The 26,598-nt window shown below is 47.1% G+C and overlaps 2 protein-coding genes across 2 annotated transcripts; both read right to left on the bottom strand.

Moving 5' to 3' along the window:
- Positions 1 to 8,255: 8,255 nt before the first annotated feature.
- Positions 8,256 to 9,590, bottom strand: LOC311351781 (endothelin-2; the record flags this gene model as incomplete). Its single annotated transcript, XM_084471923.1, has 4 exons — positions 8,256 to 8,301; positions 8,462 to 8,575; positions 8,978 to 9,128; positions 9,536 to 9,590. The coding sequence occupies 4 exons, from the start codon at positions 9,588 to 9,590 to the stop codon at positions 8,256 to 8,258; spliced, it is 366 nt and encodes a 121-aa protein (XP_084328049.1).
- Positions 9,591 to 12,184: 2,594 nt separating this feature from the next.
- Positions 12,185 to 25,523, bottom strand: hivep3b (HIVEP zinc finger 3b; the record flags this gene model as incomplete). Its single annotated transcript, XM_084471382.1, has 8 exons — positions 12,185 to 13,386; positions 13,596 to 14,260; positions 15,398 to 15,499; positions 15,939 to 16,114; positions 19,701 to 19,897; positions 20,130 to 22,154; positions 22,864 to 23,153; positions 23,516 to 25,523. The coding sequence occupies 8 exons, from the start codon at positions 25,521 to 25,523 to the stop codon at positions 12,718 to 12,720; spliced, it is 6,132 nt and encodes a 2,043-aa protein (XP_084327508.1). The 3' UTR covers positions 12,185 to 12,717.
- Between the last annotated feature and the right edge of the window lie 1,075 nt (positions 25,524 to 26,598).

Raw genomic sequence — 26,598 nt, forward strand, 5'->3', positions numbered from 1 at the left:
AACACAAGAGTCAACGATAACAAGAGAGCTGCAACGACTACCATAAATACCTGCAGTTCTTTCTCGGGTCGTATGAGTCCAAACTCCACCCGAAAAGACCTAGAAACGGACGTGACCGGTCTGAATCTAATTTATGTGAACTCCAGAACTCTAATCGGACCAATAGTGGCCAGGCTCTGGGATAGCAGAACTTTAATAGCTGGACCCTGCTCTGCAGATACTCAGTGCGGTGCACCTGCCTGCTGCAATAGGGACGGGTATCGGCGCCTTCTCCCTATACAGGCCAACTGAGCGTCATCATCCAGCTTGTCCCAGAAAAGCCTCACTCACCACAGGGACCGACGGCCCACTTTTACTACAGCCCAAATATCTTCTCACCTTTACGACCTTTCTCAAGACTGTGCTAGATGGCAGTGAACCCTGGTAATGCAAAGTTCTAATAAATATGTAATTGTAATGCGTGTGTGTTGTGTCTTATTCTTTATCTCCTTCTGAGGTTGAAATTCAGTCATCTCGGGGTATTTACCCTTTCTGTCCAGCCTGAAGTCAATGGGTGATGGAAAACATTAACTAGGAGTATTAGAGGAAGCACAGGCTGTGATCTGTCCTGAATGTGGTCTAACTGAACCTTCTGAGTGGGTTTTAATGGTGTTGATCCAGCATTAAGGGTACATCATTGTTGTTACATTTACTCTGCGGACAAATTGATTAAAGGCTAACCAAGTCTGAGACAATTTTGCCTACAATAATAAAAATGCATTGTCATATACAAAGAAATTCCTGACAATTCTTGCCTGTATCAAATAGGCCAATTAATTCGTATTTTTTTTTTTTTAATAGCACAGATGGGCCTCATTAATAATTCAAAAAGACCCCCATTAACACAACGTGTCAATTAAAATGATTTTCAAATAGATCCCTTGATGTAAGTGACTAATGGTCCATAGCAGTAGTTTGGCAGGTCACAATTGAGTAATAGATAAACATTTGGCATATTGCTGTAGCAAATATACATCAATAATAACAATTTGAATATGACAACAACTTTAATGTAATATACCTGGGAGACCGTTTCAGTACACTTGGCTAAAATCTAATAGAGTATTCATTTTGGAAATGTTTTGATGTATTGCGTATAAAGGCTACATCTCGCACCAGCAGAGGCTCGTAATGATGAACATCACCGCGTGGTGTGTATGAGCCTACAATCGTCTCTCTCTCTCTCAGAACAGGCGACGTTGTAGCAACCATGGTAACAACACTGGGATAACTTGCCCTTCTTATTTCATAATAACGGAGCTGTAGTAAAAACGCCAGCTTCACACCTCTGTTGGTCTATAATTGAACGCATTAAGAAACACTTTTGTGCTGCCGACGAATCGCGTTTTGCAATTGCTCTCACTGTTCCGTCCTTCCGAGGAGTGCAGCATCCCTGCACGCCGGAGACCAGACCACCCCGGCCTACTCTGTATCCCCACGTTCAAGCAGTATACAAAAGCGGGGTTAAAATGCCCATTGCACAAGAAGCGACACATCTTATCGCTATCCCACTGTCCTCACGGCCACCTCTCCCGTTACACCGCAGGCCGTCCTTTGTGTTCGTGGATCTCCACTGTGGAGAGCATCAATGGGAAAATGGAGTTTCAGTGTTGTGTATGTGAACAACACCGACTGCTGTCTACAGCGGCCACATGAAACCTGCCCGAACCACATCCCAGTGTGGAAAGGCCAATGGTATACACGTTTGTTTTGACCGTATATATGCTATTCATCTGGGAAGTTAAGACAACTTTGGTCTGTTGTGTGCATAGAGGTGATCTCGCCACTCCATCACCGGGTCCCTCGCCGGGTACTTCTGTGCTTACCTCTTCTGTTGCCAACTGTTCTCCTCCTCGGAAATCAGTTGACGAATGCAAAAATAGAAACCGTGTCATTTCTTCATAGAACCCATTTGTTCAAATCTCGGGTCCAAACTTTTTATGCATTTGGTCACAAACCGGAAAATCGCATTTTGGTACCAGTAGTTGTTGATGGAAACAGCAGCGCCTCTGCGGCTGATGAGGGGAAAAAAATAGTATCAGTGTTTGTAGTTTGAAGACTCCAATACCCATGATGCACTGCAAAAGAATCGCCCGGGGCATGCCTTTTTAAAATGCACAATCAACCACAATTTAACCGTTGATATAACCTATACAATAATACTTTTATAATCATTATTATGTTATTTGAAGTGGTTAAGTTCACTATATTTTTATGAGAAAAAAAATGCGTCGAAATCATCCAGCTAGCTTCTGTCCTGGATGTGCTCCAGTGCAACGACAGTTCATGGTTTATAAAGGCCATCTAGTGGCCGATTTTAAATATAGCATTCATTACTGCTTAGTTCTCATAATTGGTGCAGTCTATGTTTCGATCCAAACTTATCTTCGCATTTCACTTAATAATTAGGTATAGGCATATGTGTCTGAAAACGAGATACAACACCATCACTTTTAGATTTGGTCTTTGGTCATGGTGGAGGGGGGTGTATTTAAGCAATAGATCACGACAGGCTGTGGTATACGCTCATTATACCACAGTTAAGGGGCGTTGTCCGTCCCGACGCGCAGCGGAGGGGCGGCGACCCCCTTCACTGTGGTATAATGACCGTATATCACTGACTGAAGTGATCTATTGCTTTTATAAAACGGTTACGTAAATATGGCGAAATGAAAGTCATAGACATTCTCAATTTTGAAAAAGCTAGAAAGTCGGAAAAGCATTTTTTTTAACGAATACAAAAAAGTAGTCCCTCCTGGCTGCCGGCAAAGTGTACGGCGGTTGCTATGCAACACACTGTAGCGTCCTTCAGAGAGAAGGCTAGGCTAAAGACGGTAGCTTGGTTCGCCGGCAATTTAGCCTTCTATCGAGTTCACTCGAACTCGATAGTAGGCTAAATTGCCGACCGTGTGCCTATTGCTTTACAACATTTCCACCCTCTCCAGCAATCAACATGTTTTTTAGGCTTCAGTGAACTACGCTATCGCTTTTATATATACATAAACAACAGTTAGAGTTAGGCGCGGAGTGATACTGAACTCTGTAAACTGAACGGGCGTCATAGCTGTGTGTATACGCTCAATATACAACGGTTGGGAACCAATCAGATCGCTTGATTTAGGCCCCCCGTTTTATAATATCTATTATCATGTACTGGGGATAATTAACTGATAATATCCTGAAATGGGCGCCACTGAAGTCCTTTGCTAGAAATAACTTGGGAGGGAGCGACGGCAACCACACCTGGACAGGGTGTGGGAGAGAGGGAGAGCGAGAGAGAGAGAGAGAGAGAGAGAGAGAGAGAGAGAGACAGAGAGAGAAAGAGAGAGAGAGAGAAAGAGAGAGAGAGAGAGAGAGAGAGAGAGAGAGAGCCTAGCTACCAATATAATCATAATAACATATATTAACAGTCTTCACAGCCCCATGTTTCACAACATCCAACAACCTTTAGCACTATAATGTATTTTTTATATAGCTATACTTCAGTGATAGTGGCCCATGCCTACTATGGATGGGTGGATGTGTACCTATGACCCAGTTATCCCTAGCAATCATATGATTAATAATGTTTGCCCAACCCTATTCCCATGAACCCATTGATATCCCCAGCAATAACATGACAAAAAGGATGTACAACATAACTTGATTGCGAAGCATAACTTTTGCTTTTGTGTATGCCAATGTATGCCCTTCACCCTGCATTTGGCCTGATTAAAGTTATTACTCTTTATATAACGAGAACATTACTTCTTTGGAAATCGGACTCAGATGTTATCATTAACGCAATGTGCATTCATATGTCATCCACTCGGATAACACAATACTGAGTGAGTTGTGTTGTGTTGTGATTATTGGCTCATGTTTTTCTACTGTAACTTGGTTTGTGTTTTAAAGCACAATCTCTGTCTCCAGCAGGGCAGTGGCACTGAGCTATGCAGGAATGTAAGTTGCATGGGGGACAGCTGTACAGGATCTGACCTCTGGAGCTATCACATTGCAGTTGAATGTGGTTTGTGTTGATCAAGTGATGGTCTACTGTCAGCAGCTCTTTAGCATGCTATACATACAACTGGATTAGGATTGTTATAAAGTACAATCAACACATTATTTACTCTGTTTCGATGTAATGATTTTTCATATAGGCTGCTATATATTTTTTTCTTATTATTAAATAATGAAGTTACATTTACTTCATCACTTTCACTCACTGTGTTGTTCTTTGGTACGTACTTTTTTGTAAGTTTCCGGGTCATAAATTATGCTGCCCGGCCTGTCAATGTATGTTTCTGTTGAGAAGGCAGTTACTCACATAAAGGGTAGGATGGAGAGAGAGAAAGTGTGGACAGGACATTACCACACTAGGAGATACAGATGCCAGAGGACACTGTGAACCTGCTTTTGAAATACGTACTGTACATACAGGGATTGTATTCAGCAGGGAACATCTCTAACTGGAACCAGATGTCACACCTGACCCGGCACCTGCACAGTAATATACATATGCAAAGATTAATCCCTACATACCTACACTGTCAAGATAAATCACAGGTAACTACTTTAATATTTATACTTTGGTTTGCAGAATAAATGTATCCCCTTCACAACATTGTGGTTTGTAATGTGTGTATACAATACTCAGCACATTATTTAGTTCTAAATACTACATGCTAATATGTATAAAATTAAACTTACAAAAGTGTAGATTGATACAGCAGCATCTCTTCTTGTCCCTGTCAACAATAATCATACTGTTGCCCCTTATATCTTATATTATACTATTTCTTATTCCAAGGTCCTTAGTCTACATAAAAATGGTATTCTCTGTATGTCTTTGTTAATTGTACTATATGATTCTATTTGAATTGAATTTATGTTATGGTAAATGTTACAAAGGTTACATAATATTTATTTCCAACATCAATTGTTCTGAAAGGAAAACAGCAACTAAAACTTTTAAAAGAACAGCCAAAACATTGCTACCAACAGTTATAACTCATTCAAGTACGTCTTCAGCTTGTATCAGCCCAGTGGAATGCTGTATACATCATTTAATGTATAATATCATGCTATTCAATCCCAATTTACCAACATTCCTTCAAATATAATTAAAAGGAGTTTGTGTAGCAGCCTACACCATGAATTGGATGTAGGCCGCTTATACATTATCGCCTTCGCCTATCGTTTATCATATATATCTTATCTTATATCTTATCGCAAAAATATAGCCTCATTTAAAACATGGCCATAATATAATTGACGAGTGCAGGGTGTCTGGCTGGTGGCCAGAGTGTTTGTTGTCATCAATGAATATCAACACAGATTAGGGAAGGCGCAGTTGTTGGAAAAGATCTTGGAAAGATCTCACTGTCTCTGACGTTCCTTTCCACGATGGAAGGCTTCAAAAAGTTGACACATTGTTACTTGCATACACACACATTTGTAGGTAATTGCATACACACACACCCACACAGTTTCAAAAAATATATTCTCTCCATCATTTTCTATACCTCCTTTTTCTTGATTTTTTTTCCTTTTTTCAAAAAATATATTCTCTCCATTTTATATACCTGCTTTTTTCAAAGAATATATTCTCTCCATTTTCTAGACCTCCTTTTTCTTGATTTTTTATTCTCTCCATCATTTTCTATACCGCCTTTTTTTTTAAATACTCTCTCCATCATTTTCTATACCTCCTTTTTTTGAAAAAATATTCTCTCCATCATTTTCTATACCTCCTTTTCTCGATTTTTTATTCTCCATCATTTTCTATACTTCCTTTAAAAATATATATATTCTCTCCATCATTTTCTATACCTCCTTTTTTGAAAAAATATTCTCTCTATCATTTTCTATACCTCATTTTACTAGATTTTTTTATTCTCTACAGAAAAAGGAGGTATAGAAAATGGAGAGAATATATTTTTTGAAAAAAGGAGGTATAGAAAATGATGGAGAGAATAAAAAATGGAGAACAATTAGGTATAGAAAATGATGGAGAGAATATTTTTTCAAAAAAGGAGGGATAGAAAATGATGGAGAGAATATCTTTTTTGAAAAAAGGAGGTATAGAAAATGATGGAGAGAATAAAAAATGGAGAACAATTAGGTATAGAAAATGATGGAGAGAATATTTTTTTCAAAAAAGGAGGTATAGAAAATGATGGAGAATAAAAAATTGAGAAAAAGGAGGTATAGAAAATGATGGAGAGAATATATATATAAAAAAGAAGTCTAGAAAATGGAGAGAATATTTTTTTTGAACAAAGGAGGTATATAAAATTATGGAGAGAATATTTTTTTTTTAAAAAGGAGGTATAGAAAATGATGGAGAGAATAAAAAATCGAGAAAAGGAGGTATAGAAAATGATGGAGAGAATATTTTTTGAAAAAAGGAGGTATAGAAAATGATGGAGAGAATATTTTTTTGAAAAAAGGAAAAATAATCAAGAAAAAGGAGGTATAGAAAATGATGGAGAGAACATTTTTTGAATTCCCCAGACAATACATCTACCACAAGCCTCCGTTTGAACTCAGTGGAGTGTTTGCTTTGGGTCAAAAATGTGGGGCAGAAAACGGGTGCGTAGCGTACACGTGCGAGTATGTCAGCAGAAAAAAAACCTCCACCTGAAACCACACACACTCTCTGCCGCCAGGCTAACAACGTTCACACGACATTTACATGCACCATATTTATTTAGAAGCATCACCGCAAATCATTAAACATTAGTAGTTGAAGTGATTTAATTATCAAAAGTTTAGATATTGTTTTAACAGAAATTATGAAATTATAGTCATATTTTTTCATATTGCATTTCATCATTTTCCTAATGTGGAAACCAAAATCAAAATAAAATAAAATGCAGACAAGTAATGGAGATGAGATGTAAGCCATCGTTTATTCTTAAATAATTTTAACCCTTCTCAACAGTAACAGATTCATTAAAGATTAAAAACACACATCACAATTGTACACATCCTATAGCCTACATCTCTTCCTCTTTTTTAAATATAACCATTGACATTCACTATTATTACGTTATTAAAATGTTTAATTTGAAATAAACAGAATTTTGCTAAACTAATAGATAAGTAGGCCTACATCATATCAATCAAAAATACGTAGAACCTAAATTATGTTCGGGTCTCGGGCATAAACCTGTGACTGTCGAGCTTTTAGTTCATGGGTGGTCATCAGTTAAGATGCAAACACAACTGTCTCACTGGTCAGCGATGGCCTGAACTCTTTATGTCTTGCTTCATAGATCACTACAGACGGAACCAGTTCTTTATCTGCCTCCAGCCAGTGCCGCGACCTCTTACACCGAAGCCTCTGTGTCTGCGTGTTATGATGATCTGTCTTTTTTCCACCCTCTCCACAGTGGACAAACAGACACGATGCGACGGCCCTCTGTCGTGCGCCACGCGTTTCCGCAGCCCTTTGTTTACCTCTTCATGTGAAAGGGGAACCATTTGTTCAGGTGCTCGTGCTACCGCCTCTCTCTTCCTCTCTCCCTCTCTCTCTCCTTCTATGTCTCTGTCTCTCTGTCTCTATCTCGCTTTAAAATCTATTTTTCTTTTGGCTACATTCGTCTCAGAGGCATCAAAGGCATTCTCTGTGTCTAGATGGACAGCATCCTTGATTTTGAGTTCCATCAGCCAGACCTCTGCAGGGGAAATATAGGATACGAGCGTGAGATGTGAAGGGCTGAGTGAAAAGCCTCCAAAAGGTAAATAGGGCGTTGTTTTACCTCCTTACTCACCTGGGGACACTGAGCAGGTGGGCTGGGGGTCTCTTCATGGCACTTTCCGGAGTTCAGTTGGGCAAGCTGTTGATGAAGATGCAAATCATTTAGGCCAAATGATATAACATATTTAATATCATATTTAATATGATATTAAATATAATATTCAACTATTAATACATATTGATGATTAATGCCAGTGTTTGGGATGTTCCGTCAATCACATCGATTCATAAAAATCATATTTGAGTAAAATCTAGGGAATAAAAAAAAATCTTCAGTTCTCATACATGTTCAACACGTCTCACATTAACACATTAACTACCCATCAACTGACTTAGGCCTACTTAAAGTTAACTTAAGTTAAGTAACTTAACACACTGCTCCCAATAACACTTTCATGTTCAAACACACTACACCGGCCTCGCGTGAGCGTATCTGTCACATCATGTTATTTGTTTCTGCATCATCGCCTTAGAAACCATTAATCCCGTCCCTGCCCTCCTGCTCCTCCAAACTCCTACACACTCCACACCAGCTGTGTTCATTTAGGGCATGAGGATAGGATTATCCTGCATTAAGTTGGATGACCACCCTGGAGGAACTCACTGAGCTTTCGCAATCACGACATATAAGAGCTAATATTATCATCAGACAGAAAGAAGCTGTTCCACAATCACCTGTGAACACAGAAGTTGGAGCAGGTGCGGTCGGTTGGACTGGCACAGAAGCAGCGACCTGTGGCTCTCCGGCGTCGGGCGACCTGGCTTCCCAGGCCATAAAGAGTCGTTTTGCTGCCAAGGACGAGAGAGACAGTCGATCACACACCTGATCGTAACTCCTTCAACAGAACTTCCTCGGTTGGGTGGATTAGTAACCATGATGAATAAAACAAGGGAATTAAAAATAATAAAAATGTAATGATGTCTTCTTATGACTGCAATGACATACACCTTTGACTTTGTTGTTGTTTTCAACAAACTGTGAAAGGGTTTTTAGTGCTCAAAAACAGCTTACTGAAATTTTTAAATGTTTTTATGAACCTTTCATATCAGGCAATGAAACATTATCTATTTTATTGTGTGGCCATAGATGGGTGGGGATGTTTGTGTGTGTGTGTGTGTGTGTGTGTGTGTGTGCATGTGTGTGCCATGTGCATGTGTGCATGTGTGTGACACAGAGGTGGATGTGCCCACCTCTGTGTATTGATCCAGATGATGTCCAGGTGACAGAAGTAGTGGCACTCAGAGTCCAGCCGGCTGCTGCAGGAGCAGCGCCTGGTTCGGTGGTGTGAGACCACCTCCCCGCCTGGTTCTCCGGGTCGCCTCGTGGCCGGGACACTCAGACCTGGAGAGAAAGCAAATATTTACCACCCACCCACCCAAATCAATTTTTTTACATTAAATTGTTTTTGTTCTACAATTATAAAGCCATAAATGCTAACCCGAAAAAACACATAGAGAATTCATTCTTGAGGAACATGTGGTCAGATACAGAGTAATGGATGCAACACTGCAATACTATATCATAGCGTGCGTTTTGTGCTGGTTGACTGTCACTCAGCAAAGGAAGCAACATATTTTTTTTTCCTCCCAATTAACAATTAACAATTAACAAAGAAAAGTTAGACAGCGGGACGAGCCACCAGGAAAACCCACCAGTATCACTCTAATGCAGAGCAAACCCTAATGTATTCTCAGATTAAGTTATTGTTTTCATTCGTTCCATGGAGTGTAAAAGGCGGGAAGACTCACCGTTCTGCAGAGAAGACCAAAAGGTAAGGAGCAGAATAGCAGTGCGAGGGGACATCTCTGTAGAGTTAAACTGGAAGCTTTATGGCAACAAACAGCACATGGAGGAGCAACGGAGTAGGGCTGTTGTATCGACTGATCTAATAGTGGCTGCAGGTGGCTGAGGCCACCTCTCCCTCCTCTCCCTGCCGTGATGTCACAGAGGAGGTGGGGCCCATGGCTCACACGCTGTACACAACACAAGTTATATAGCCTCACATAACAAAGAATCAGGATCTCTGTTGTCATGTCGTTGCTCCGTCCTGACCCTAGATTAACTATCTGCTTCCACTGCTGCCACCACTGACCTCTGGCTGACTTCTGACACAAACTACTCTAAGATTTCCACATCTTTGTTGAGATCGATAAATAAGGGGAAATACAGCTCCCATCGCCACGCCTCGTCCACACAGCACTTATCAACACCTTCATCGGTGGCCTCTCTGATAGTCAAATAGTTGCCATGACTGCTGTTACGGGAATAAACACCCTGGGTGCTGTGCTGGGTTGGGACCTGTATCGGTAGAATCAGATCGACTGAAAACAAAGGAAAGGAGGAGGGTTGGGTCATTTGGGTTTTTACCCCATATGCTGTGCTGTGGCGGTCTAAACCAAGGTTATTATTGTTAACATATTTTTTTTTGTTAAAAACCAAGCTTTACTGAAAACAATGCTACCAAACTGAAAGTTTTGTATGTTTAAAAAATGGATAAGGAGAAAATGTTGTCAAGTATCCTGGGTGGATAAGAAGCTTTTCCAGTTTAAATTCCACACTTTTTGGGGGATTTTATTACACAATACTTTTGAATCTTGCCCATGACAAATTCATCATTTTTGAGAAAAATGACCAAAGGTGACACTAAAAATAATAAAAACTAAACATAAACTAAGAATTGAGTGAACTAGCATATCTGCTCAAAAAAACATTTAAAACTAGACTGAAAAAAAAGTCAACGACATAAAAATAGAACCAATCTCTCACACTGTTTTGTCAGATGTTTTTTTCAGAGTCTGATGCAGCATCAACTGCCTTCAATGTGTCAGCATTTTATAAGTTGAGCTAATCGTCAAAGTCCAGTAACCTAAAAATAGGCTCACATATTTCACAGCGGGAAGCTACAGATAGTGCTTACATAAAGATGTGTGGAATGCTTGAAATGAGAGAGATTACTACGCAGTGGAATGATAACAGATCCCTCCACACATTCTTACACTGAGACCAGGGGGGGCCGAGGGACAGTTCACCTCCTCCATAAGCACAGCTGTGTGCCCTCCCCCCCCTATGGCCCTCCATGCAGTGGATCAGTCAACAAACACATCAGTTGACACATCAAAGGATGACCAAAAAGAAATGCACTGGCCACTGTTTGCTGCTCTCTGTGCCTGCCATGCTGTAGGTGTGTTTGTTTTTAATTACAGCATCTCCTCCTCCAGGTTCCCATACTCCTCAGTAAACATACTCCCCTTCTCACCCCCCACCACCCCCTTTATTTGGTCTATTTTGGTCTCCCCTCCCTCATCAGCCGAGTCATCATCGCAACGAAGCAGGACAAGTCATCATGCACCTCAGAGCCCAGGACAGACCCCTGCACCGTGGGCAGTAATGTGTTCACCTCCCATGATCCAGGTAACATTATGTCATCTATCCTGTCCTGTCTGGTTTTCCCCTCTCGTCGGGTGGAAGTGAATGAAGTGGATGGAACTGACATCAAGTGACAAGAAAACAAATTTAGTGTCTGGGCTCACAGGTGCAGGTGGGGTTAGAAACAGTCTGGCCATGAATTCACTTATCGTGTATTCACGTTTGTTTTGACAGGATATCAAAGGATGGATATTGACAGTGAAGTATCTGAATGTTCAAGGAACATCCGAATAATTGTATATTTCCGGGATGAAACATGTTGAATATGCCCAATTTAATGAATGCATTTATCCGATAGAATAACACCAGTTACCATTACTTACAAGGCAACATTCAGTCTCTAAAATCTAGCGAATAGAAAACATTTAGACAACATATTATCAACACAAGTTTATCTAACTTTATCTATTTAAAATAATCGAGTTTTCCAACACAGAAGCCATTAACATCTCCCCGAACAAGGTCTTCAAAAAGACCATCGAGCCCTTTGAATGGATGAAAACACAACCTCAAATGATTGTCAAGAATGTGACAAAGGATTCCTCGGTAAAAACTGATCACAATGCAGCTACGAAGAAAATGACTCACAAACAGGCTCAAGCTCAGGGGAGTTTGGTGTATATTTTATTTGTCCGAGGACTATAAAATGTTTTGTTTGTGAAGTCTGCAGGGCACTTGATCTACCAGTACTAGTGAACCTGGCGGTTGCCTCTCCAACAAACTCATTCACATATCGAAAAAGACACACAAGAACTAAATGACAAAGCATGATTTTTGTTTTTCAAGAATAAAATGATAATAAAAAACAACCCTCAAACAATGTTCAATGTCATTAAATGACAATAAATAAGGAGCACTTTTCTCTGTGCAGAGATAAGCTTTAAGCTAAAAACCTTTGTAATAAAATATATACATTTAACTTCAGTGCATTTTCTTTTTTACCTTGCTGCTCCTAATGTTATACCCTGACTGCAAACCTCTCTCCGTTACCTCAGTATTAAAGCAACACCCCTTAGAGGAGAAATCATCCATACATCAAATATCACGCCCCTTTAAACAACAGAAAGAAAATAACATGTTTCACAGCCTTCTCCTCGTCCAACTGTACGAACGGTACATGAACCACCATGGACAGATAAAGGCACAAGTAATACTGTGCAGTTTGAGTAATACTGGACAAAAAGGACAAACAAAAATGTGATAACTTTTCATTGAAAGATTTTGGTCATTTACAAATTTATTCAGGATCCTTTGACATATATTTAAACAGATATTAAGATAGCAGTATCAACAGAGATACATATGGAATATATATCAATTTATATATAGATTTACAGAAACATTTTCACAAAGAAAAAAAGTGCATGTTTTTTTTTTACCAAACCTGAATATTGCCGAAGAACAAACAGTCAAGTTAACAATAGTATTGAAAACTGTATAAAAACAAAGCAATAAAAAAAAAACAAAGTGTAGCAAACCATAAAGCAGAACTGGGATGTCGAGATTAAGAAGTGCTCTTGTCTGTTCTTGAGGAGGCTCCTTCAGCTTGTGTTCCCACCAGACCCTCAGGCAGACCTGGCTCTACCCCCCCTGGACCCTCCCTTGGTGGCCCTATTGCATGCGAGTCCACGTGAGTCGCTTGACTGTGAGATGGTATGGGACGGCTTTTATCTCTCGTGTAAACATCTCTTGTCTCGGTCACTGTGGAGCTGTGGGCGGAGCTATGTGAGCTGCCATATTGCTTTGAGTCTGTGGTCTCCGTTGTGGAACAATCTAACGCTGCGCGGGGATTGGACAAACCTGACTGGCTGGTTCCCGCCTCCTGGTACCCCGACCAGCGACCCCCAGGAGTCCTTAGTCCTGGTGGTCTGGAGGCCCCTCCCCACCACTCGAAGCGGGCCAGGGAGGGGCCCTCGTTGGGCGGGGAGGTGGGGCTGGATGGGGTGGTGGTGGGGTGCGGGCGGTGCCGGGCCTGCACCATCTGGATGCCCCCTATGGGGATCATCAGGTAGGGCACCTTGGCCTGCTGGGAGTGGAGAGGAAGGTGGCTGAAGACGTGGTCCGTGGCCTGGCTGCCGGGATAACCCTCGCTGCTGAAGGACAAACGGAAGGCCGGAGGGAACAGGGTCGCCTCTGGAGACATTGGCACCTCTCCTGACGTTCCACCGCTCTCCTGCAGGGGGAGCAAACACACCATGAGAACACTGGAGAGAACTTGCCATCCAGCTGGTGGTGACTTGGATCAGACCTCCTTGTAGACTAAAGCTGTCCCATGCTTTATGCAAATATAGCCATCATCAGGTTATCATACATCAATCACACTCATTGGAAGTGTGTATTCAGCACCTATTCCACACGAGGCGGCTGAGCAGCAGAACTCACCTGGTGGACGTCCTTCAGGCCAGGACTCTCCCAGGGCAGGTACACCGGGGGTCTGTACTGAATCTGGAGGGCCGGAGGGGGCGCATGTGGCGCTCTGCAGCCGCTGGAAGCGAGGGGTTGCAGGGTAGAGAGGGTCCCGATGGGAGACGGCCCCCTCTCGGGGGAGGGGGAGAGATGTCGGCTGGGGGAGGACAGGTCGGTCCTTGGGGAGAGGCAGCGGGCGGAGGTGGACAGCTCTACCCGCGGGGAGAGGCTGCGGCTGGGGGAGCAGCTCCCGCTGCTGGGGGAGAAGGCCCGGGGTGAGGCGCTCCAGCCCCGCCGCGAGAACACCGCCCTCCTGCTGCCGGGCGAGGCGGCCCTCCGGCTGGACCACAGCCTGTGGGGGGCCGGCTCCAGGACGGGGCTACCCACCGGGGCCTCGGGGTCCGGGGTCCCCTGCTGGGACGGCCGGCTACAGGTGGACCGTGCCCCCGTCGATGCACGGGTGTCGGAAGAGCAGGAGGATGGCGGGTCATCGTGAGATGACGACTCCTCTTCCTCATCGTCTTCGTCGTCGTCGTCGTCATCATCGTCCTCCTCATCTTCATCCTCGTCGAAGTCCTCTGCGTCGGAGAACTGATGCTCGTCCTGGTCCTCGGAACGACAGACGCGCCCCTCACTGATCCCTGTTGGACACACAGACATCTCTGTTAATCATCACTCTAAGCAATCTCTCTTAATCATCTCTTAAACGTCTCTCTTAAAAGATCGATCTTAAAGATCACTCTTAGAAATCTCTTAAGCATTTCTCTTAATCTTCTCTCTTAATAATCTCCCTTAATAGTCTCCCTTTATCATCTCTCTTGTGAGGCAGTAAGAAATGGCCACATATTTGTTTCTTCCTCTTTTTAACGACCAACATGAAAAGACCCCATTGGGCAAAAAACCATTGATAAAACGCTACCACAGAGCCTCTAGTGGGAACAATCTCAGCGAGGGATACGCTGCTGAAACATCCCTCAACTGCCAACAAACACCACAGTATTATAAATAGCTTGCCTCTTCCAGTGACACATTATTGAAAAGAGTCGTGTCTATTGATAATCTTTTCCCTTCCCGTTTGGTGAATGAGCAGTCTGAATACGAGTCAGTCCTTGCCAGGTTAGGCAGGTGGTGGGTGAGACAGGAGAGAGGCGAGATGAGACAGTGGGGGGGTGAGATGGGAGGGTGGGAGGTTAGACAGGAGGGAGGTGAGACAGGAGGCTAGGGAGGTGAGGTGAAATGGAATGGAGGTGAAACGGGAGGGAGGTGAGACAGAAGGGAGGTGAGATGGGAGGGAGGAGAGACAGAAAGGAAGGAGGGGAGGTAAGACAGGAGGGAGGTGAGACGGAGGGGAGATGAGACAGGAGGGAGGAGAGGGGAGGGAGGTGGGGGAGGAGAGGTGAGACGTGAGGTAGGTGAGACGAGAGGTGAGGTGGGTAGTGAGGTGAGACGGTTGGGGGGAGGGCGGGTGGCTATGTTCGGTGCTGTGTCGTGCTGCATGATGGGTAAAAAGGTACATCCTTGTGAAGCTGTAGTTTCAGCTGCCAGAACTGCACCAGGACCCGGTGGACCTCTGCTGTATTTAATTCATTCATACTTTTTTGTCCTGTTCTTTGCAAGGCCAAATGGAGGAGAATAGGACATGAGGGGGCGCTTGTGTAAGCCGTCACCGTCTAGCAGCTAAAGCTCTTTCGCTGCAGCGAGTTGATTCAGGCTGCACCTGAGTTTCTCCTCTGAGGGAAGAGAGTCGGCCCATGGGCAACGCCTCAGTTTCAGCTTACCTGCTTCTTCACTCTCTGGGTCGTCCAGCGAGGACTCGGACACACCCATGGCTTGGCACTTCTTCCCGTGAGCCTTGGATTTCATGTGTTTGGTAAGGTTCCCTGAGGGACGTAGGCCAGAGAACAAATGAGAAACGGCTGACGTGGACGTGAGACAGGGGAGTCAGGCCTGGAACATGCTTCTGCTCGACTGCTCACGTGTGTGTTTTACTGTAAACATTCTTCACATTAGCGCGCCAACTAGGAGGCGCAGACGCTGACACACTGACTAAAGCTGAAGAAGTCGGTGCGGTTGTTTGGTATGAAGAGAGGTTGTATCTGTGTGTACTACTGATGAGCGTTCTCTTTAAGTTGCCCTTGGTTTCACTGTGGGATTCTTTGTGTGAAGTCAGCAAGAGTTGAGTTGTGCTACTGATACAGTTTCCTCAATCAAAAGCCAACTCTCTGCAGTAAGCAACATAGGCGCACCTACCTGCACCATACTGTATATGTTGCATAGCATCGTTGAAAGCAGCCCGTTATAATGCCCAGGTGCCCTTACCTTTGGTTTTGAAGGCAAAATTGCAGTGTTTGCAGATGTAGGGCCGGACATCTGTGTGTGTACGGATGTGTTTCCTCAGCATGCTGGGCTTCTTGCAGCGGATTCCACACTCTCCGCACACATACTTGCCCCGGCCACGACCCCGCACATACACATACTCTTCATTAGATTTATACCTGATCAGCGAGAGTGGGAGAGGGAGGGGGAAAGAGAGAGGGGGGGAGAGAGAGAGAGACCCGTTAAATCTACAGATCCTTCATCGTGACACAAAACGTTATTTTTAATACGGCCTGCTGAAAGCTCCCCGAGTGTGGGTGGGTGTGAGCAGAGGAGCTGGACATGAATACATTCAGGGGAACGCGCCTCCAGACACACAAACAGCCCTTTATGGACGCACAGTGTGGGGAAGCCCCGCTAAAAGCCCCAGCTCCACAGGGTCCTCTGGCCTTCCCTCAGAACACCCTGGCTCTCTGCAGGGTGGGCCTTGCCAACTGCAGCACCAGCGGCCACAGAGCGGGATGGCAAGCCCGGCCCCACAGCCCAGAATAGACGCCGCATATAAAAACCTGTCAACGCATTCAGCCTCCGTTCTCTAAAGACGCTGCGCTCTCTCACACACACACACACACACACACACACACACACACACACACACACACACACACACACACACACACACACACACACACACACACACACACACACACACACACACACACACACACACACACACACACACACACACACAGTACCGAGGGAAACACACAGGAACCGGAGGGTAGCTCTACATCTGGATGAACCTCCGTGCTCCCCTGGAAATCAGCCATCTGCTGTCTCTGTCTTGGATTTCCGTTCTGAATCGCATCCATCCAATATGTGAATGAACACATGCAGAGGGCGAGGACAACGCCACTGCTATAACACAGACAGATGCCATTGTATAACGAGAGCCGGGGGAAGCAGGGAGCAAACTGTGGAGCAGCCTTCAGAATGACATTGTGTCCCATTCATTCAGGAGTGGGCTACTGTTGCCTGACACGTAGCCCTTGTCTTGGCTAAAAATACTCACACGCATCTCAAGCTCCACGGAAGCCTCAATTCGCACATGAAACATTCAGCTGAACTCCTCTGCTCCACCGTGTTGCAGCGCTGCACCGCGTCCCAGAGAACACAAACACATTCGAGACACGGTGATGCAGACAGCCTGCACAGGCTCATGATGAGAACGCTCCACACACACACACACACACACACACACACACACACACACACACACACACACACACACACACACACACACACACACACACACACACACACACACACACACACACACACACACACACACACACACACACACACACACACACACGTCGATGGTAATAATGGGTTGTATTTAGAAAAGGGATTTCCTAGGTTCCGGGGTGAATGAGTGTGTCTACGTGAGTGACACATCGCTGCCATAACGCTCCCCACACACTGGAAGAGTGACGTCTGAAACCATCCCATTAAGGTAAGATAAGGGAAAATAATCAAAAAGACATAATACAAATGTTGAACAAAAGCATCCATGTGGGACTAGGGAGCTTTGTTGGTACAGCAGCCAAGTTGGAAGTTAATCCAGGACACGGGGGTAGACACCAGGGCTAGACCCAGGGGGGTGGGGAGCACTCCTGCTCTTGCCATGAGATGTTTAGTGATCTGGTCTCGCACCCAAGGACAAAGACACGGTGTGATTCTGCATATACACAGAACATTCTGATATAGACACTCCTGAGACGTAACTTAACATAGTATACAAACTGTCCTGACATGAAAAGTGTGTTCTATTTGTGAAAGGGAGGGGGACATTTCTGACATGATGGCTGTGATCCGAAACCCCGGGAGAGCTGTTGCACAAAAGAGAGACCGAGGCAGCTCCTGTTAGCAGTCTAGATCTAGATTAATGCCTGACTCTGCCTCAACGTATTTTAGCCAAATCTGGGCTTGCTGGACTTAAATAGGGCCGCATCAGTATCCCAATCTACACCAGGCTGACCACAAGTGGAGGACGCAACAGGGACAACTTTGGAGGAAACCTCTTCAGCAGCATTTTGGCCTCTCTGTCAATCATGATAAACAAAGAGTTCATCAGAATCCTGAAGAGGTAGAGCAGTCTGTCACACACACACACACACACACACACACACACACACACACACACACACACACACACACACACACACACACACACACACACACACACACACACACACACACACACACACACACAAAGCTCAAAACAGCTCAAATTAATGAAGTCTCGTAGTGAATTTTCTGCGTCTAAGAAGAGATTCTGTAATATTCTACGGGCCCCAAGTGCATCCAAAACAGGAGCGAGCCGCGGTTCCCTCGTTCCCCAGACGACTCCTAACGAAGGGAAAGCTGCCATCCTCATCTGAGCACCGCTACCACACCTCTGAGGACTCCCACGCCCTCCCCTACCTAAATGGGCTCCCTGTAATTGGATCGGGATGAACGCTCACAATGACTCACACCAAAACATGAACACAAGAAAACCCATCTCTGATGCAAATGACGGAGAGAAGTTTCACCACCGCGTCGTCCAACGCACGGTTACTCTTTGTCAAAAGTCAGATGGAGATAATAAGCGTGCGCACTGGAAGGTACACCGGGTGCATAACACCCAGATGGCTGCTGTTATAGAAAGGGATAAAGTGTGGGAGACATGTACGTTACATTCAAGGGGAGAGGGAGGGAGAGATTGAGAGGAAGGGGAAGAATAAGGGGAAACTAGACAGATGGAGGGAGACAGTACAAGGGAGACAGACATGAGTGAGAGGAGAGAAAGCTGTGGGCTGTTTATGCAAAGCTCTTCCTGTTGATGTCAAAGCTGTTTGTGATGCTGCCAGTGATAGACAGCATGCAGTATCTCCTGTTAATTCATGCAGTATCTACTGTTAATTCATGCTGTATCTAATGTTGATTCATGCAGTATCTCCTGTTAATTCATGCAGTATCTACTGTTAATTCATGCAGTATCTACTGTTAATTCATGCAGTATCTACTGTTGATTCATGCAGTATATACTGTTAATTCATACAGTATCTACTGTTGATTCATTCTGTATCTACTCTATCTAATGTAAATTCAAGCCTTATCAACAGTTAACTCAGTTTCCCTCAAACATTATAAATGTCATCCTCCAGGCCATCATTAGTAGAAAGCGTGTTGATAATTCCTGTCAGCCGGTCTACCTTATGTCAGCCTCGTTACCTCCCCTCTCCCTAGCACTTCACACTGAACACACCTGACACAAACTGCTGCCAGGGACACACTCTCTCCTTCTAATAAACACAACTGGTGGAGATACATGGAATTATGAATTATAGTCACCAACAGACGCAGAATGGATGGAAAGTACACATATACCAACAAGCACACACACACACACACACACACAAAACTTGTTTCATTCACACTTCAACAGAAGAACACACTTTGCAGCAGTGAGGAGCGACTTGGACACAGGTACAAATGAAGTCCCTCAGGGCTTTGCTGTTTCCCATCTGTTAATTTTTCCTATGTTCTGCTCAGCCGTCTCCCACAGCTTTATTATACTTCTACTCTAGTCTGCCATTGCTCTGGCGACCAGCTAGTAATGAACACAATAGTTATTCCAATCAACCTAAGCCATCGTATTCTAAATAAAACGAGAGGATTAACATGATGAGCGTGGATAGAATCGGCTCTTTTTCTTACCCGCCTTCGAAGATCCGGACCCGGGGGGACTCGCTCCGTTTGGAGGATGAAGCTACTTCCTCCTCTCTCCTTCCCTTCTTCTTCTCCCTTTTCTCCTCTTTCCTGTCCCTCCTCTCCTCCTTCTCTCTTTTCTCCACCTTCTCTCTCTTCTCCTCTTTCTCAGGCTTCGGTAGGGCTCTGGGTGGGGCAGCATGAACCTACACTCAATACAGACACACAGGACATTTCACCCACCTGCAGTACAGACACACAGGACAGTTCACCCTCCTGCAGTACAGACACACAGAACAGATCACCAGACTCTGACTCTCATCAGACTCTGATCGTTATCACTTTATAATGTTATCACTTTACTTTAAGCTAAAAGCGGACAATGGATCACGGCAGTGAGAGCATCGTTATGTTAGTATGACCTGCTGTTCTATTTACCTCTGTGACGCGTGGAGTCTGGTTACTAGAGGACGGTAGTACGGACGGGACGGGCTTGGAGGCTGTGGCCATGGTGTAGGTAGCGGAGCTGTGCTTCTGTTTAGAACACAGCAGGGACAAGGCCACCTTGGTGCTGAGGCCCGGCAGGTTGGGGTTGTGGTCGCTGACGCTCCAGGAGGAGTAGACGGAGGTCCCAGCGTCCCTGTGGGAAGTGGGGCTGGGCTTGGTGTAGTTCAGGTAGCACCAGTTGACCGCTGTGCTGGAGTTGAGGTTGGCGTGCGAAGAGGTCTCACCCGGTCTTGCTGGAGAACTGACGCTCTGGCCCTGCTTGGCAGCTGAGTCTTCCTCTTTTGGGGGCCTTTCTTCTCTTGGGGGCCATCCCTCCTGACTGTGAGCCCTGGGGAGCTGCTGCTCCTCCCTCTCCACCTTCACACTCACCGTCCTGGCCAGCTCCTCTACGTCCTCCACCTTACTGCTGCTGGCTTTACATTGTTTCTTTTCATGAGCCCTTGTATCCTCCACATCTTCCTCCTCTTCCTCCACCCCCTTTTTCTCCTTTACCTCCTCTTCCTCTTTCACCCTTTTTTGGTGCCTCTGGGCCTCCGTACTGAGCTCCAGACTGGCGGCAGGGGAGAGCATGCGTTTGCTCCCTCCGGCCCCCAGAGGGCAGTAGCTGTCCCCCGCTCTGGACCCCGAGGCCAGGTCCCCGGGCAGGGAGAGGGGCAGGAGGCTCTCTAAGTCCGGGCTGGGGACCTTCAGGTAGGACCTCTGCAGCTTGTCCTTGCCCAGCCGACCCATGATGACCATAGCGGTGCAACAGATGGGCTGCTGCGGCCGGGCGGAGGCCAGGATCTGGGAGAGGGTGGTGTACTTGGCGCTGACATAGCTGGCCATGCCGGTCTGGAGGCGTACGGGAACCACCAGGGACACGGAAGGCGTGAGCTGAGCTAGACAGGTGACGATGACCGGCCGGGAGTGGCGGAAGGAGACCGGGACCAAGGGAGGATGAGGAGGATGGGGAGGAGAGGGAGACAAGGAGATCGAGGGTCCTCTTGACAAAGGACTGGGTGTGTGTATGGTGAGCAGCGGCGGGACAGGCAGGTACAGAGGCTGGCCCACCCCGGGCCTGGTAGAAAACTGTAGAGGAAGAAGTTCAGGGAACCGATGCAGAGGAATGCCCAAGCGCTCGGCCATCTGGATCTGTGCTGGGTGGAACCGGATCGGACGCGGTCCCGTGTGGGAATGTAAAAAAGCTCTAGGAATGATCTGGGAGGTGGAGACATCATGGATCGCTGTGGGTTCAGGGACCGGCCAGGCGTGGGATCCCGATGGGAACGAGTCCTGTGAGGGGAAGGCAGCGTGCGTGAGGGTCTGTGGGTGAAATAGCTGCAAGGCCTTCCCTATGGATTCCACGCTGAGCATAGGGCCGACCTCCCGGGAGTAAACAGGGGAATAGCTGGAGTGCGAGGGCCCAGGTTTGGGGCTCTCTGCTCTCGGTGACTGAGCCGTGGCGCTGCCCTCCTCCTGCTCCGGCTCCCCTAAGGCTGCATGCTTCACCAGGAGGCACTTCCTTCGTTCCCTCCAGGCCGATGTGGACTGCTGAGGGGTCAGGGATCCGAGGTCAAAGGACTTGCTCCTGGTCTCCGGGGCGGGGTCCGAGCTGCCGGCGCTAGCCGGTGTCTGCTCGGAGGCAGAGCGCCTCATCTCTCTGGTGGCCTGTTGGTACTGGTGGGGGGCGAAAGGCACCGTCAGCATCTGGGACCCCTGGCTACTGGAGACCCAGAGGGCGGGCTCAGACCTCCCCGGGTCTTCACAGGGAGCGGAGAGGCTGGAAGCGTGGGAGACGTTGCTGTCCTGACTGGGGCTGCGGGGGAGGGACGGGGACTCGAAGCTGGACTCTCCGGACGACTGGGTCATCTCCGTCAGACGCAGCCTCTTCTTCTTTGGTGGCAGTTTCTCTGCAGGGAGCTGTGAGAGTGACTGGCTACGTGGTGGCCACTGGAACTCCTCCACCCTCTCAGCCTCCTGGGGAGGAGAGACACATGGAGAGCTCCGTCACAAGAATTTGGTATCTAATATTAAATATTTTAAGATAGTGAACAGCCAAGTAAAGTTTACGTAGGGATGGAATAGTAGGCAAGATTAGGTTTTCTCATTATATCAATATTATTTTATTTGTATTTCATTTTTTTAATTATTCAATAAACACCACAAATTGAAAATGAATGTATAAGTGTGCAAAGGAGAGATAACAATAAACATCCTCTTCAATTGAGATAAGTACATCTATAATGTATAATGTAGGTCTGTAGGTAGTTATGTCCAGACCTTCAGTAGCTCAGAAGGCTGCTGTAGGTCTGTAGGTAGCAATGTACCTACAGCAGCCCAAGAAGGCTACCCTAGGTCTGTAGGAAGTAATGTACCTACAGTCTGTAGGTAGTATTTTCCCTACAGACCGACAGTAGCCCAGAAGGCTACTGTAGGTAGTAACGTACATACATAGCTTTAATAGCCCAGAAGGGCTATTAAAAAAAGATTCTTTAATCCCTTAAATAAATAATATAGCTCCAGTCTGTAGGTAGTAATGTACATACAGACCTTTAATAGCCCAGAAGGCTACTGTAGGTTGTAATGTAGCTCCAGTCTGTAGGTAGTAATGTACATACAGACCTTTAATAGCCAGGAAGGCTAATGTAGGTTGTAATGTAGCTTCAGTCTGTAGGTAGTAATGTACCTTGGAGGAGGCCACCGTCGCTGGTGGGGAGACAGATGGCATGTCAGCATCCGGCTCCACAGTGACAAGGATCTCTGGCACTTGGATGTTTGGTTGGCGAATCAGTCGCGATGAGGAGGGCGATGGTTTTGGCTCCGGCTGCTGCTCCGGCTGACCCTTCCTGTGGTCCGGCTCCTGATCCCCCATAGAGATACTCTCCTGCTTCTCAAAAGAGCTGGTGTGTTGGATCACAGACACGCCCTTTCTGTCTTGTTGCTGCTGCTGGTTTGGCTCAGACTGGGAAGGAACACCTGAGAAATACAATGATACACTTGATGAGGGTTTTACACTGCCGATTGTGAGATTTGACTTATCCAGATTTGACTTATCCATTTATCCAAAGCCACTTGCATTGATTTCAGAATCATTTAAGGGCAGCTAGGGATAGGCCTAATACATTTAGGCCGGGCCATTGTAACCCTTATTCCTCACATTATGCATAATGTCAGCCAACAGCATTGAGACATTTATTTAGCTTTCAATAATTCATTTAAAGGAAGGAGGAAGTCTTGAAATATCTGGCCCGATATATTTCCCTTAATTTTGTTTAAATTGATTAAAAGGGGCGGGTTGTGCCATTAGGCTCTCCCACCAGAAGTAGAAGGTAGCCTACCTGAGATGGCGCGTGTGCGCTCCGGTCTGCTTGGCACTGGAGTGTGGGTGGTGGAAGTGCCGGGCGTGGCCGTCGGCCCGGGGCTTGGAGGGTCCTCCTCCAAGCTTTCCTCTTTCCTCCTCTTCCTGACCGCCATGGCGAGTGCTCGGAACTTGTAGTGCATTATTTGTGGGCGGTCCTCCCTGCGCGTTCCGCACGCTTCCCCGCCCCCTGTCCCCACTGTTTGTTTCGACGGACACACGCCTCTGTGGGCCTCGTAGCTCTCCCTCTTCTTACAGCGGGCCCCGCAGGCCTCACACTCAAACTCTATAGGGCCCTGATGCTGCTGCTGTTGCTGCTGCTGCTGCCTGGTCGGGTCAACCCCTCTGAGTGAGGAGGTAGGACGGGCCCCCTCTGTGAGGGCCTCGGCTCCCAGGGGAAACTCGATGGCCGGCTGCCGCCTCAGCATCCGTTGAGCGTGGCCGACACGCATCTCCGTGACCAACGCCTGCTGCTCGTCGAAGGAGTGGCTGAGACGGAAGCCCCCCGGGGGTGCGGTGCTGACAGAGGAGGGCTCTCCCTGGCAGGCGGACAAGGGCATGGAGTGGCTCCTGAGCAGGGGTACGGAGGACGGGTCCTGCTCTGGTCCATGGAGGCGACCCATATAGCTGGGGCCCGGGACCTCCCCTTTGCTGGGGTCAAAGCTGTGGGGGTCTTTAGCAGAGCAGAACTTGGGGGACTCCATGCTGCTCTTCCTGGACAAAGAGGAGCGTCTGGGCTTCACACTGTCGATCTCGCTGGTGTCCACCACCGCCTCGTTGATGGTGATGAGTTTGGTGATGTGCTCGATCACCTGGGTCTTGGGGACGCTGAAGGACAGGTTCTTGTCGTCGGGCCCCGAGGAGGAGGAGTGGGGGTGCTGCTGATGGGCGTGGCGCTGCTGCCCCCCCATCCTCCCGTACTTCCCAAGGATAATCTCCGCATAGCTTTTGGCACTGGCGCTCGGAGGGCTGACCTGGGACATCTCAGTGCTGCCGGATCCCGAGAAGTAGCCGGACTCTGTGCTGCCCTTGCTGCCCGGGCCCAGTGACGACGAAGAGGAGGTGGAGAGAGAGGAAGGACGGTCGCCCGACGAGGCCTTCGGACCGCGTTTCCTCTCACTCAGCCTCATCGCCAGCCGCTGCTTGACCACTTGAGAGTCCTCAAGCCTCCTGGCTTCTTCCGGATCCTCTGGCGTCTCCTTCACGCCGCATCTCTTCTGCTGGGCTGTCATCTCTTTAGAGGAGGAATGTTTGTGCTGGCCGGTTTCCTCCTCAGACTCCGTACTCTCACCCTCCGTGGGTTCCTCGGGGTCATCCCCGGGCCCGCCCCCCTCCGGGCCGCTCGAACTGGGCTCATCCCGGATGGACGAGAGGCCCGCTTTGATGCGGTGGGCGTGGGACTTGCGGTGCTTGTAAAGGTTGCTCTTGGTCTTGAAGGAGAAGCCACAGGGGCCACAGGGGTAGGGCCTCTCGCCCGTGTGCGAGCGGATGTGTTTCTGCAGGACGCTGGGCTTGGCGCACGGCCGGCCACAGTACGTGCACACGTACTTCCCGGGTTTCTGGGGTTTCTTCTCCCCACGTTTGGATGGACCGCCGCTCTCTGGGGCGTCCTGGCTCGGCTGGGGTGGCACGCCCTGGGCTCGCTCGCCTCTGGTGGAGGAGGCTGGAGGGGGGATGGAGGCGGAGGTGAGGGTCACCGTGGAGGAAGCCGCTGCGGAGAGGAAGCTCCCCCCCGAGGGGCCGGCGGCGTCCGAGTGCTGCCACGCGATGGCCTGCTGCTGCTGCAGCCGGAGCATCAGGGTGCTCCGCTGGGGCGGGCGGCTCTGCAGCCGTCCCAGGGCTCGGGCTGTGGGGCGAGCGCTGGTGCCGGCGGGCTGCAGGGACGGCCGGGGGGGGCGGGGCCCGGGCGGGGCCTCGGCAGACACGGAGTGCTGCTCCGGACTTCCGGGGCGCTCCCCGCTTGCTGGGCGGCTGGACCCGGCCTCCATAGAGGCGGGAGGAGGCCTCAAGGAGTCTGGAGGAAGGGCGGCCTCATGGAGCTAGCCCTGGCAGCACACGGGTCAGGAACACAACATCTGCAGGCGGAGTCATTAATCACGTAACAGGCGCTTTTTGGTAGGGGCCAAAGGTTATTTGAGAACACCAAGTAAGGCATTATAAGAAGGTGCCTTGGAGGTGAAGGTTTGAATGTAAACATGGGCCGTCTCCCTTCATTGAGCGGCTCGGCTGCTGTCCAGTGGGAGACATTTAAGCTTCCTGGGACCAAACTGTCTTCAAGTTAACTCCAAACACTGGCTAGACAGTCAGCTTCCGACTGCATCTAAAGAAAAAGAGTGGGAACAAAAGACAGTGGTGATGAGACATGAAGACACTGCAATAATAACAACACATACACACTCCATAGTCCATACCATATTCACCACAGAATGAGCAAAATCCAGCATATTGCAGATATATTGCAGTGCTGTGCCGCAGTAGAAAAATGCCATTGCTTTTATTTTTTTGCGATCATACATTTCTGATCTTACAAGCTGTCATGACAGTAATGAATCCAGCACTTTAACAAACAGACTCTGAACCATGAAGTGTGAACAAACAGTACGTCTAACCTTTGCTCGAGAATAGTTGTGTGCTGGTAGTGGAGAAAGGCCAAAGTCATTAGTTTCCTATCATGAGACTCCACACACAAGATCTGCCCTCACATATCAAAAACTCATCTGTACACCAGACCCTCCTGTCAAATACCGAGCAGTGATGAAGAACAACACTATCCTGGCCCAGCTTCACGCTGCACTCATGAGTGAGAACAAACACAATGTCTGCTCCAGGATTGTGTGGTAAGGTCTGGATGCCGTCTTCAATGTGATCTTATTGTTAAATGTTAACAACAGCAAAGTTATCTGTGTGCATCATGTTCACATGGATACAATACGTTGACGCGCATGGACACAGATGAGCAACACGCTCGAAATAAGCAGGACACTGAGTGTCGTTTCAGAACCTGTAACAATCCTGTAATGGAAGTGAAGAAATGTGCATCCATCTGACCCATGGCCTCTCTCC

Source organism: Micromesistius poutassou, assembly GCF_964030765.1.
Source record: "Micromesistius poutassou genome assembly, chromosome: 8".
Taxonomy (NCBI): Eukaryota; Metazoa; Chordata; class Actinopteri; order Gadiformes; family Gadidae; genus Micromesistius; species Micromesistius poutassou.